Here is a 14,564-nt window from a genome sequence, read left to right on the forward strand (position 1 = left end):
GAAAAAATCCTGTGAAGAATAATCCCCCAAGTAATTAATCTTTGTGTAGTGGTTTAATAGTTACTTTCATACAACCACTTGTATTACCTTCCATGTCCGTATTAAGTGTCCATGTTCTTTACCAGTAAATAATCGTTTCAGAAAATGGTCCAAAGAAACAAAATATGTAAAAATGTGAGACATTATTATTACAGGTCACAGACACACCAACTGATGATGAGGGTTACTTTTAGGCAACTAAACTGACACATAACAATATGAAAATGTACAGCATAATGTCACACATCAGACATTCTGTGCATATATAAAATTACACATCAACAACTTTCTGAGTTGTGGCAGAAAGCAGCAGTTTCCAACGCTTCCCTTGGCAGACATGCATAGAGTTGGTGCAGTCTTCATGATCTACTGTCATGAGCAGAACTCAGACAGAGTAGAAATGTGGCATCACTTTATTATTCCAATGGTCATTACATGGCAACATCCAATATACACAAATATCAAACCATCTCTCTCAAATAATTGTACATAAATTCTAGAGCTGGGACGAGTCCAAATTTACTACCCGGGGACCCACCCCACTATTACCTGACCTGTAAGGTCTCAAGAGATACAAAATGTCTGATTGGGATTTTTTTTACCACAGTACTTTCAAAACGTATTTAGATACATGAATTAAACGATTTGGTCATGCATACACTGAAGTTGACTTAAGTTATATATCTTTATTCAACCATATGAAAAGAAATTCGAACATTAGTGACTTGTAGTGTAACCATTGAGATCTAGATAAATTTTGTCATTAAACAATATATCATGTGACTAACTAATTCTGCTCACAAGTTTGAAATGTTATTTACTATCAGTAGCCAAAACAAAATCTTAAGATTCCATTATTTGTCGAGTTTATAGGCGTTATCCCATTTCTGGTTGAGGGGACATGAGTAATAATATAGTAATAAATCTCTTAAAATTATAAATATTGACCCATAGCATTAATATTCTGCTCACAAGTTGGAAATGTTATTTACTATCAGTAGCCAAAAGAAAATCTTAAGATTCCTTTATTTGTCGAGTTTATAGGCGTTATCCCATTTCTGGTCGAGGGGACATGAGTAATAATATAGTCAAAAATCTCTTAAAATTATAAATATTGACCCATAGCATTAATATTCTGCTCACAAGTTAGAAATGTTATTTACTATCAGTAGCCAACAAAACAAAATCTTAAGATTCCTTTATTTGTCGAGTTTATAGGCGTTATCCCATTTCTGGTCGAGGGGACATGAGTAATAATATAGTCAAAAATCTCTTAAAATTAGAAATATTGACCCATAGCATTAATATTCTGCTCACAAGTTAGAAATGTTATTTACTATCAGTAGCCAACAAAACAAAATCTTAAGATTCCATTATTTGTCGAGTTTATAGGCGTTATCCCATTTCTGGTCGAGGGGACATGAGTAATAATATAGTCAAAAATCTCTTAAAATTATAAATATTGACCCATAGCATTAATATTCTGCTCTCAAGTTAAGTCTACACAAGCTCTTTAAAAAAAGACTGAGAGAAAAAGAAGGTGGATTTGATTTTTGACCAGTTCCCTAGGATGCCTTGGGCTGTTTGAAGCTCACCTGGTAAGCTGGCTGAACCTCTGAGGTGCACACTGACTGTCTCCTTGACACGCCGAGGAAGTCGCCCATTTTGTCTGAAATGGGAAAGAGAGTGAATGAAATTTTTCAGTCTAGATGGGGCTGTGCATGGTCAAAGGGATCAGGAGGGGCCTATGCAACAGCCCATGACTGTCTGGGGGTCCAGGAAGGGGCCACCCCAGCATTGTAGACTTTAGACCTTCTGTAGCTTTAAGGGTTTCCATTGATGCGCCAAGGAAGCCACCAATTTTTGCTGAAATGGGAGAGAGAGTGAATGTTATAATAACAACTTAGATGAAAAAATGGCACCTTTACAAAAAATAGTAGTCTTGACTGGGACTAAACTTATGTCAAAGCATTTCAAGTTACTTGAGACTTAGAAAGTTCCAGTAAAGACTTCTGCAATGATTAATACCAACAAATCTGTTTTTATTTCTGATGAAAATGTCAGATCATGATCAATGCGGTTATGTCTTGCTAGAGAAGAAACTATTTTACCTGGGTTTTTTTAATTTCATGTTGTTCATACTTTTCGACAGATCTTCCATCTTGAGTAACATTAAACTGCATAAGCTCATGTCTAATTAGATCCAATTAGATGCTCAGCTTGTATTATCTGGAATAATGGAAAATATCATCACTGATCATGTATTTTATCTTATTTTATTATTTGCCAAATGGTAATTCATAGATGTATATTGAATTTGAAAAATAAATTCCGAACAGATTTTTATACAAATAGGGCATCATATCATATACATGTATTGTTTGGAGATAAAAGTTGTGTCACTTTAATACATGGAATTGTATTTCATACTTTTTACTTTATTTTCGTTATATATTGAGGACCACAGTTAAGCAGTACAGAATGGATGAAAGTGTCTCAGAATCTGGTCATATGGTTATTTTTATCCAGAAAGAAGATTGCACATTCCTGAACCTCTGTCTCTCAGATACATTAGAATAAATGGAGAAAGGGAGCCAACTCAAGTCTAGAATGATTTGGCAAGTCCTATATATAGCTAATTGCCTGAGCCATGGGTCTGATTAATAAACATTGTTCTAGGGACCATTTGGATTTTATTTTATATATTTATATCACAAGCATGATAACTCTTCTTCTGGGACACCATGTGAATCTACTCCCTGGAATCTTTTCAGGGTTTCTGAAATAAAAAAAATATAGTTGCATCTTGTAGTTGACCAACTTTTGCCACACGCAGAGATTGCTTTGCTCTTGCATATAACAAGTAGAGAAAGGTGTATTGTATAATTATGGAGCATGATGACAAGAGGTTTTTAATGTGTTGGGTATGCAAGTAATAGCAAAGACATGTCAATGTTTCGATCAGGGCTAATGTACACCACCGAATGTTTCGGAGAGAGGCGAGTTGTATTTGCGAGCCTCGACTTCGGACAGATCGAAAGTTACGTAACTTTCGATCTGTCCAAAGTCGAGGCTCGCAAATACAGTCCAGCACAATATTCAAAGACACATAAACTACATGTTATATACCTGATGTGCAGATTGTGAGGGAAACATCGTATCGCGCAATAACAGCCGAGACAGCGATGCGTTCGTTACACATCAACAGCTTTGAGGAAGATAGTGTCACGTGCATACACAAGCCACGCCCACTAATGAATATTGTAGACTTAGACAGGTTTAAGGGCACAACACACGTTCTCTAAATCTCACCAAGCTGGGTCCCTTCTCTTCATATCACATGATGACTATACTACGCGCATAGAGAGCCGGGAACCAGCTTAGTTTCACATAGGGCTCATTCTGAAACGACACCGCACACGTGACTTTATATATAGCTTCAAGTCATGTGATTCATACATACAATAGGTGACGCTACAACATCAATAGATCATGAGATCGTACAACATGGCTGGACTGTTGTTGTGCACGCTGTTGACTGTGACACTAGCGGCAGGTGCCCGCTACGACCCCACATGGGAGTCACTGGACCAGAGGCCCCTCCCGGCCTGGTACGACGAGGCCAAGTTTGGCATCTTTCTTCACTGGGGGGTGTTCTCTGTTCCAAGCTTCGCGGGTGCTTGGTTTCAGGAGTATTGGCGACAAAACAGAACGGACGTTGTGGAGTTTATGAGGCAAAACTACAGACCGGGTTTTACCTATGCTGACTTTGCCGCACAATTCACAGCTGAGTTCTACAACCCCGACGAATGGGCGGAGATATTCAACGCTTCGGGGGCAAGGTGAGTTCACTTGCACTAGAAGTAAAGTCAACCTACCAACCAGCCAACCATACAAAACTGCAGGGTCCAATATTAGTATCAGTGTTATTTCCTCCTGCAGGCCTTTGTCATGTTTGTGTATTGACTCTCCACGACACTGTGACTATGTTGACCATGTACGAATTCGGATAACCAGGACCAGCCTGAAACGGCCTATGTCAAAACAATGGGCGTCAAAACGGCCTATTTGCGAAAAATAAACCAAATTATCAGGTTTTTTTTGTACATGTTATTTAAATCATTGAAACTATTACAATGTGTGATATGCTAATGGAAGTCTTTCACCTCAGCACGGTACTAATGTGATCTACATCTCGGAAACGTGTCCAATTCAAAGGATTGTAGCTTTGCTCCAAGTCTGTACTGAATAAGTTCATGTATAGTAATTCTGTCCTTATAATAGGGAAGTCTAGATAAGCCGGTCAGGTTTTAATATTATGTAACGTTTTTACAACATATCACAACTGGCAGTTATATTGAAATCTGATGTTAAATTTACTGTTACCCCAACCACAGCACCCCCACCGAACCCCAACCCCACCCCACCCGTGAAATTAACATGTTTGAGAAATGTAGACATGTAGACAATAAGGTGGTGTTATGCCCACCATGAGTATGTTTCAAAAATAGGTTTGTTGTCGTTGTTCATGAAACATTATCGTCATCGCATGAACACAACTATATTACCATCAACAGCACGTGAGCACTTCATGTAGGAAATATTTTCACATGATGGCTTGTCCACACGTTCAAGTGAAGTATCCATCGAACAAGACGTTTCTAAACAATAAAAAATGATGGGCTTGTTTTGACTACTATAGACCGCAATAGCCTACTATTGACCTTGTGTATGACATAAAATTATGGAGCTTGTGAGTTGACATATTTGCTGACAACAGGACTTCACCGAATGTCACTAGTATCTTCATATATAAGCCTGTTTTGTTTCATATTTTTAGATATGTTGTGCTTACATCAAAGCACCATGAAGGATTCTGCAACTGGAATACCAAACACTCCTTCAACTGGAATTCTATGGATGTTGGCCCTCGCAGGGACTTAGTGGGTATGTGCAGTATTGCATCCCTTGGTTATACAAGGATCCACTGATCTTTGGTTGGAATTTGAGATTCGTAGCGACTATGATTCTTGGTTTGACAGTACCATGCCCCTGCTCATGTATTTCACTCAAGTGACAAACATCTACGACCTGCTTGACATTTGGTTTCACCAGCAGGATGTCACTGAAACATGATTTATACGGCCTTCAACCCATCTCTCTCACCTTACATAAGTGTTTGTCAAGTTGTTGTCTAAACAATCTTTCACTACCCAAACACACCAAAACCAGAGCTGTGTTTGAATGCGTGTTAGTTGACTGTAATTACATACATATGTCCCAGGTGATGTGTTAGTTGACTGCAATGAAACAGGTGTTCTAGGTGTCTTGTTAGTTGACTGCAATGAAACAGGTGTTCCAGGTGACTTGTTAGTTGACTGCAATGAAACAGGTGTTCCAGGTGACTTGTTAGTTGACTGCAATGAAACAGGTGTTCCAGGTGTCCTGTTAGTTGACTGCAATGAAACAGGTGTTCCAGGTGACTTGTTAGTTGACTGCACTAAAAAAAACAGGTGTTCCAGGTGTCTTGTTAGTTGACTGCAATGAAACAGGTGTTCCAGGTGACTTGTTAGTTGACTGCAATGAAACAGGTGTTCCAGGTGATGTGTTTGTTGACTGCAATGAAACAGGTGTTCCAGGTGATTTGTTAGTTGACTGCAATGAAACAGGTGTTCCAGGTGTCTTGTTAGTTGACTGCAATGAAACAGGTGTTCCAGGTGATGTGTTTGTTGACCGCAATGAAACAGGTGTTCTAGGTGTCTTGTTAGTTGACTGCAATAAAACAGGTGTTCCAGGTGACTTGTTAGTTGACTGCAATGAAACAGGTGTTCCTGGTGATGTGTTAGTTGACTGCAATAAAACAGGTATTTTAGGTGATGTGTTTGTTGACTGCAATAAAACAGGTGTTCCAGGTGATGTGTTAGTTGACTGCAATAAAACAGGTGTTCCAGGTGATTTGTTAGTTGACTGCAATAAAACAGGTGTTCCAGGTGACTTGTTAGTTGACTGCAATGAAACCGGTGTTCCAGGTGACTTTTTAGTTGACTGCAATAAAACAGGTGTTCCAGGTGATTTGTTTGTTGACTGCAATAAAACAGGTGTTCCAGGTCATGTGTTAGTTGACTGCAATAAAACAGATGTTCCAGGTGTATTGATAGGTGCAATAAACACTTGTTTCAGGTGACCTGGCCAACTCTATACGGAAGAAGTCAATCCTCAAGTTTGGTATTTACCACTCACTGTTCGAGTTTGTCAACCCGTACTGGCTCCAGGATCAGAAGAACAAATTCAGGACCCAAGACTTTGTTAAGGTGGGCTTTGATAACATTGTTAGCAACCATCTTTGTTACTTTTCGATGGTCACATTTGTAAGATATTCTGCTTGTCCATTGCAAAGGATGTCGTAGCTAATCACTGAAGTGTGAAATAATGAACGAATGCTCCACACTACATGCAGCAATAGTTCTTTAAAGGGAAATCCTACATTACAATCTGTGTGCATTTTACAGACATTTTCAAACTGTCTAGATGAGTGGAGGGATAGTCAGTTTAGCCATTATTGGTGAAATATAGCTTGTTATTGATGTAATTTCCAAAGTATGTCTATAACGAGTGATGTCTGTTAGAAGCAAAGTATTCAGTCACATTTTATCTCTGAAAGCGGTCGAGTGGTAGAGCGTCGGAAAACACTAGGTTGCCGTTTCGATCCTCTGCCCCGTCATACCGAAAGATGTTAAAAGATGGTACTTGTTGTTACCCTGCCTGGCGCTTGGCATTAAGGGGCTAAAACAAGAGAGAGAGAGTGAGAGAGAGAGGGGTCAACAATCTTGAACGCCACATTAAACCCCTTTTCACTTAACTTCTTTCACTGAAATGAGCAGTCGTACAATTTTCTTCTTTCACAACTCATTTTCCAGGACACCCGGCATGTCCAGCTAATACTTTTTGAGTGAAAGCCGAGGCAAAAGGAAAAATTATTTAAATAAAGAATGCACTCTCCTGTATGTTTGATTCGACACAGTTGCTGTCTAATTTCAGTTCAAGACCATGCCTGAGTTGTATGAGTTAGTGAATCAGTACAAGCCAGATCTCATATGGTCTGACGGGTCCTGGCTGGCCCCATCGTCCTACTGGAACTCCACACACTTCCTGGCCTGGCTGTATAACGACAGGTACTGTCTGCTTGTTGAATGTCATTAAGGAGGTGTTCATTATTTACTCTTTACGCGTCATTGCACCTATCAGACTAGGACCGAGGATCGGATGGTCACAATGTGTGATAGCTTGCAATCGTGCCCCACAGCGTGTCTGACCAAGGCTTGATTACTTCCAGGCAGTGTTATAGCTGGAATATTGCTTACTGTTGCGTAAAACACTCACTCATTCACGGAATGAATGAATGTGAAAGTGAGCGAACTTTGTTTTACGACGCAGTCGGGATTAGTCGGGGTCCATCCGATCCCCATTTCGGCCGATTATAACAAATATGAAATACTCAAGTACTCCTTTCCTTGAGTACAGTCCCCATTGTCAATAATCAACATGCCAGCGTTTGTCTTGTGATTTTACATACACGTGACACAGATATGCATGCTGTTGCAAAATCATTGTAAATGTATACTTCAGTGAGTAAACTGATGTTCCGGCAGCCTCGTGGTATTAGTTGACAGTGATGCCAGACCATGACCTATCGATCACACACACCACCTGCAGTTGAGCGATGCAAACAAAATTTATGCTGTGTATAGTATAGTATCATAAATATTGATTGCCTAAATTTTGAATATTATTTAAACATACTGCTGGAAAACGTTTGGTGAGTCTTACTTAAAGAACTTGTAACCATAACCTACCTATTGAAACTTGGAGATGGAGAAAAATACCTTTGATTGAAAGGAAATGCCCACTTTGTAAATTATCCGACCATAGGTGATGAATTTCATTATTTGTTTGTTTGTCTATCTTTAGAAAACGAAAGAAAACATTTTTTTACACGGATTCTACTACATCAAACCAAATATGCATAAAACGAATTTACTTTTCAATAATTCACGATTGGGAACATTGAGAAAACTGTCCAAATTCTGTAAAATGATCATGTCATTGTTTAAGCCTATCAAGTTACTCTCCCTCTTTTTGAATTGCACATATAGTGCTACCCTAGTAAATCTGTATAAATATGCAAGCATGATCAGCAAAGATGTTTTTGTATATATATTCTATATTTATATGTATATGTTTAGCATTATGTTGTTGAAATAATTTTGTACCTTTGATACAGCTGATAGCGGCCTGAGTGTAAATAAAAGTTCAGTTGAGACAAAGTTGCATATTGCATACCTGAGTAACTCCCTCCTTCTCCCCCAGCCCCATCAAGGACACTGTGGTGACCAACGATCGCTGGGGAGATGAATGCATGTGTAAACACGGAGGATACTACACCTGCCATGACAAGTACAATCCAGGTAGGTTTCGGGGGGATTTAAAAATAGTAATATTGTTATTATCTGTATTGTTCGAAATAAGCGGGGCAGAGTTGTGCAGAGTTGTGTCCCTTATGTGAACCAGAAACCTATGATCGTGGTTTCGATACCCAGTTGCCTTTGATTATGTTCCTAGGTTTGTCATCTCCATACCTGTGCTTGTGGGTTTCACCAATTGTTCTTACTTGTTATGTACATGAATACATGACACTTTTTTTATGAATAGCAACTTATTATATTCTTAAAGTTTGTACAACGTTTCAGAGCTACTTCTTGCTCCTTCAGGTGAATGGAAAGTGGATCTGAAACGTCGTACAAAGAATAAAAGAACTTGCCATCCATCAAAAAGTGTCATGTATTCATGTTCTCCTAACTTCTAAATGCCTATCAAAGACTATGCACATGGTTAATGTAAATATGGAATCTTCAGGTGTGGTACAGAAGCACAAATTCGAGGATGCAACAACGATTGACAAGTACGCATGGGCTTTCCGGCGCGACGCCAAGATTGGTGACTTCAACACAGTGCATGCACTTATTACTCAGCTTGTCCAAGTTGTCAGGTAGGTCACTAATATCAACAGTGAGTGAGTGAGTGAGTATAGTTTTATGCCGCTTTTAGCAATGTTTCAGCAATATCACGGCAGGGGACACCAGAAATGGGCTTCACATATCTAATATCAACAGAAAACATACTAGTACTCTTGCAGGTATCCATTCAGGACATCAATGCCATAGGGTCATTCATAGTTGCACCTCTGTGGAATAAGTTTGAAAAGAATTAAGCAAAACATTTGTATTTCATCCTCGATGATCAAGTCTGCTTTATCTCCATTCTAATATGATATGTATAACCTTGACCCATTTTACCATGGTAGCTTTGTTCTGAAGTGGGGACTTTTGGGTAGCCTACTGGTTAAAGCGTCCGCTTGTCACGCCAAGGCCCAGGTTCAATTCCCCACATGGGTACAATGTGTGAAGCCCATTTCTGGTGTCCCCCGCCATGATATTGCTGGAATATTGCTAAAAGTGACGTAAAAACATACTCACTCGTTTCAGAAGTGATTTTACCATCTCCGTCTCGCTTTTCACTTACTGGGCAGAGACTTGTGTATTATCTTTACACCAACAACCAATTAAGTGCTGCCTCTTAAAGTGAATTCGGCGTAGAACTACATTCAAAATGGCAGCCTCACCTGAAGGATCTCTTCTTGCATGTTATCGAAACTTAAAATCCTGTTCTATATGAACTTTAGCTCTGTAAAGCTGTTTTCTTGGGCCCTGGGGTGCCCTGAGAAAGAAGATGTGAAAGATCTTTTGCTACGACACTTTCCAGTTGAATCTGAAACCACACGAATCCGTCAAGATGAGTTCTGGTGATACTGCCACTTGTTTGAACCAAAAGCAGTGTAATTTGACTGGACGCTTATTTTTAGCATGGTGTCATTCAAACCGAACCGAAGAAAAGTATAATGGCGAATGGGGGCAGGGTGTTGTCATACCTGAATGGAGCTAATATACCGAGATCATCACTGACTTCGTTGATGGATGTCATCGTATCCCAATTGCGCATATTGGTGCTCATGATGTCAAACACTGGATTGTCTGGTCCAGACTCAATGATTTACAAACCGTTGTCTTATAGCTGGAATATTGCTGAATGCTGTGTTAAACAACAAACAAAACAAAACCACTTCCTGGGGATTCTAATTCCTGTTCAATTTAACCGAATTCGTATTCATCATGCTCAGACAAGATAATATTAGCAGTATGCGGTACAACCATATTGAAATCCCAGTATTTTAGTTGTTCACTACTGTGTTAAATACAGCTGCGGTGGCAACTTCCTGCTGAATGCTGGCCCCACCTCTAGCGGAATGATCAACCCAATATTTGCTGAGAGGCTGCTTCAGATGGGACAATGGCTGAAGGTTAATGGCGACGCCATCTATGAGACACGACCCTGGACCACTCAGAATGACACAGCGGCACCTGATGTCTGGTAGGTACATTACAGACAGGGGACGTGACATCAGAATGTAACTAGATCCTGAAAAACATGATGTGACGAAAAGCAGTAAAAAATTGCAGCCTGAAAGTATCAGGTGAGGTGAAATGGGGTTTAACGTTGCGTTCAAGATTATCGCATCTATATAGCAATGTGTATGTGCCTGTGTGATGGCTGCTTGTACGTGTCTGGACTTATGGCGATTTTATAGTGCTTGCCCACAGAGATGACATGCCACAGTTCATGTATACCCCCCTCAGACCCAGTATACTGACTCCGAGCCAACCAGTTCTTGTTGGTCCCTTAATGCCAAGCGCCAGTCAGGGGAACAACAAGTACCATCTATCAATGTCTTTTGGTATGACACGGCCAGGGATCGAACGGCGTAAAAAGAAGTTAAAAGATGGTTCTTGTTATGATACTGTCTTTGAGTGGGGTATCCATGTTAAACTGCTGCATGGTATCTCAGATAAATCTTTAACCGACGTTAAGCTCCACTTCACGTCACCTCGCCAACATCCAAAAACATTGGTACAGTTCTCTTTACAATAGTTGACAGTTGACTTGAAACCTGGAGATTCACACAGCCACATCATTTTCTACCTTTGGTTTAATGTGACTATGCTTGTAGTAAGAGGCGACAAACAGGATCGGCTGATCAGACTCTCTTGGTTGATGCATGTCATTGTATCCCATTTGCGTGGATCGATGCTTATGATGTCAATTACTGGATTGTCTGGCCCAGACTCGACTATTTACACACCGCCGTCAAAAAGCTGGAATATTGCTGAGTGCGGTGTTAAACAACAAACAAACAAACACAGCACTCTCATAACTATTTGTCTCACACCAGAATGGATATTTGTAATAAGCTAAGAATCTGAGGTGTAGTTCATCTCCCAGGATGTATTCCCTGGTCCGCCATCACTCATGCCCCTTTATTCTCACATAGGTACACGTCCAAGAAGTCTTCAACTGGTATTTCCGTGTACGCCATCACTCTCAGCTGGCCTCGGGGAGATATGCTGGAGCTAGCTGCCCCACAGCCAGGTCCCGCCACCACAGTGACGTTGCTCGGATACCCAGGATACTTTGATTTCAAATCTGGCGCCACATCAGGAATGACAGTCATGATTCCAGCAATTCCATTTAATCGTATGCCTTGCCAGTGGGCCTGGGTTTTCAGACTTGATAATCTCAAAAACCAATAGAATACATTATATATGCATAATATGTTTTATTTGGTGGGTTCTCGTCGTGATATTGTAGTTAGATATATGTTTTTAACATGTTTTGTATCCCTTCTGTATCTTTTTTGGGGGCCAGATGGTCTCTTTGGGGGTATTTTCTATATTTGTACATACGTTATTGAATAATCCACAATGACTGCTTTTGCATTGAAATAATTTTTAAAATATTTGTCCACCATGTTTTTATGGGATCCATATCGTTTGTTGAGCAAAGAGTCTCAAACTGGAACAAAGTTATCAAAATCTGAGCTAAGGCTTGGCCTAATTTTAAGATTGTTGTATTGTTGTCATAGGGACACGCGGTCTAGACCGTTAAGATTACAACGGTAATCGCAGGAACTTTTCAGTATGGTGGTGTGAAACTCAGGGAACCTTATGTTTGGTTATTTTAGAAACAATGTAAAATATAAGTATCTTAAAATAATATTTCTCTTTTTTAAAAAAAAAAATTGGACAATCTCCATGAATGTAACAATGCAGACTTGTGTCACTTTAAATTCAAGGGGTTAAAATTTCATGTGATGTATAGAAATATCATTTAGATATGAACTATTCAGTCAGATATTCCCATAATGTATAACATTCCAGGAAGCAGGCAGGGCCAATTGTGTGCTGCAATTCTTCATATCCCAGACTGCCAGGGTTGACAGGTCGTGGGGATGAACTCAGGTTCTACCCGATTACTGGTCGTGGGGATGAACTCAGGTTCTACCTGATTACTGGTCGTGGGGATGAACTCAGGTTCTACCCGATTACTGGTCGTGGGGATGAACTCAGGTTCTACCCGATTACTGGTCGTGGGGATGAACTCAGGTTCTACCCGATTACAGGTCGTGGGGATGAACTCAGGTTCTACCCGATTACTGGTCGTGGGGATGAACTCAGGTTCTACCAGATTACTGGTCGTGGGGATGAACTCAGGTTCTACCTGATTACTGGTCGTGGGGATGAACTCTGGTTCTACCTGATTACTGGTCGTGGGGATGAACTCAGGTTCTACCCGATTACTGGTCGTGGGGATGAACTCAGGTTCTACCCGATTACTGGTCGTGGGGATGAACTCAGGTTCTACCCGATTACTGGTCGTGGGGATGAACTCAGATTCTACCCGATTACTGGTCGTGGGGATGAACTCAGATTCTACCCGATTACTGGTCGTGGGGATGAACTCAGGTTCTACCAGATTACTGGTCGTGGGGATGAACTCAGGTTCTACCTGATTACTGGTCGTGGGGATGAACTCTGGTTCTACCTGATTACTGGTCGTGGGGATGAACTCAGGTTCTACCCGATTACTGGTCGTGGGGATGAACTCAGGTTCTACCAGATTACTGGTCGTGGGGATGAACTCAGATTCTACCCGATTACTGGTCGTGGGGATGAACACACATTCAACTTGATTACATTCCTAGGTACTTCAGTAGACACCCCACAAGAAGGGTGAACACATTTACGGCTGCATCAGTTTGGACGTTCCTGTCATGTAAAGTTGATGCAACTTTATCATCAATATACTTGTTGGAAAGCAGCGTAAACAAGAACATCCTCACCATATCATTCCAGAGACTTATTTTTGGGAAGATGCATTTGTATGACATAATTCTTGCCAGTATGAAATAAACCCATGGATTAAAGAAACTCCCGGTGTCGAGTCATTTTCACATGTGAACTGTTGGCCGGGTGGCGGAGTTGGTAGATGACGGACTTGTACTGAAATTGTTGACCTGTTCATTCATAAATGAACATACTTTGTAGACTGACAAAACAAATGATCGTGTCCTGCCACTTTGTATAATAACCGAAATCTGTAATATAGGTGACCGCCTCCGTGGTAGAGCATCCGCCATGAGAGAGGAAGGTCCGGGGTTCGATCCCCGACCGCGTCATACGAAAATAGGAATACTTGTTACCAAGCCTGGCGGTCGACATTAAGGGGCTAAAACAAGGACTGGTCGGCTGGGAGTCAGTATACTGTGTGTGAGTGATGTGTTCATGTTAAACTGCGGCATGATATCTCAGTGGGCTATCACCATAAACTCGACATCAGCCCGGACTAGTACAAGCATCCACACACACATGCATGAACGTCGCTAGAAAGTGCAATCATCTTGAACGCGATGTTAAACCCCATATGACCTCACCTTTAGTATAGTTCATTCCTATTCATTCATGTTTACATTGGAGTACATGATGTATACAATGCTAAATTCCACGTCACTGAGGACAGTAAGACACTAAAAAATACACATGCAGAGGACATAAAGGGAGAAGGAAAAAGCAGGGCTTTTATGGTTTAATTATATATCAATACGAATCAGGGGCGGTCGGGTAGGCTAGTGGTTAAAGCGTTCGCTCGTCACGCCGAAGACCCGGGTTCGATTCCCGACATGGGTACAATGTGTGAAGCCAATTTCTGGTGTCCCCCGCCGTGATATTGCTGGAATATTGCTAAAAGCGGCGTAAAACCATACTCACTCACTCAATACGAATCCGAGCCACCTGTCTGTTATGTGTCCGTGGGCCGCTGTGACCATACACTCTCTACAGGCCCGAGGACAACTGATTGTATTCCTATCTGATTCCAATCTCATTAAAATCTGATCTTAGTGGTTGCTACTGCCACACAAAGATCTGAAGACATCCCATTACAGGTACCGTCGGAACGGCCTTTCTTCCGACCAATCAGAGCGTCGCTTACGAGTTCGCTAAAGCGAAAGTCTGAACGCGTTTTCTGATCACGCAACCTCGAAATGGTTAACAGGGACATTCCAAATAACAGTTATT

General features: G+C 40.8%; 1 protein-coding gene and 1 long non-coding RNA gene across 2 annotated transcripts; one reads left to right on the top strand and one right to left on the bottom strand.

The window, feature by feature from the left end:
- Positions 1–1,439: 1,439 nt before the first annotated feature.
- LOC124138423 lies at positions 1,440–3,359 on the bottom strand. The gene is made up of 3 exons (XR_006861627.2): positions 3,169–3,359; positions 2,151–2,818; positions 1,440–1,905 (listed from the first exon to the last, which is right to left on the bottom strand). It is a non-coding gene; the product is annotated as an uncharacterized LOC124138423 (long non-coding RNA).
- Positions 3,360–3,426: 67 nt separating this feature from the next.
- On the top strand, positions 3,427–13,418 carry LOC124138388 (alpha-L-fucosidase-like). Its single transcript, XM_046505005.2, has 8 exons — positions 3,427–3,881; positions 4,880–4,986; positions 6,220–6,350; positions 7,078–7,211; positions 8,407–8,504; positions 8,953–9,085; positions 10,354–10,524; positions 11,483–13,418. The coding sequence occupies exons 1-8, from the start codon at positions 3,532–3,534 to the stop codon at positions 11,739–11,741; spliced, it is 1,383 nt and encodes a 460-aa protein (XP_046360961.1). The 5' UTR covers positions 3,427–3,531; the 3' UTR covers positions 11,742–13,418.
- Positions 13,419–14,564: the final 1,146 nt, after the last annotated feature.

The sequence above is a fragment of the Haliotis rufescens genome, unplaced genomic scaffold (genome assembly GCF_023055435.1).
Source record: "Haliotis rufescens isolate VD_foot unplaced genomic scaffold, xgHalRufe1.0.p SCAF_40, whole genome shotgun sequence".
Lineage (NCBI taxonomy): Eukaryota > Metazoa > Mollusca > Gastropoda > Lepetellida > Haliotidae > Haliotis > Haliotis rufescens.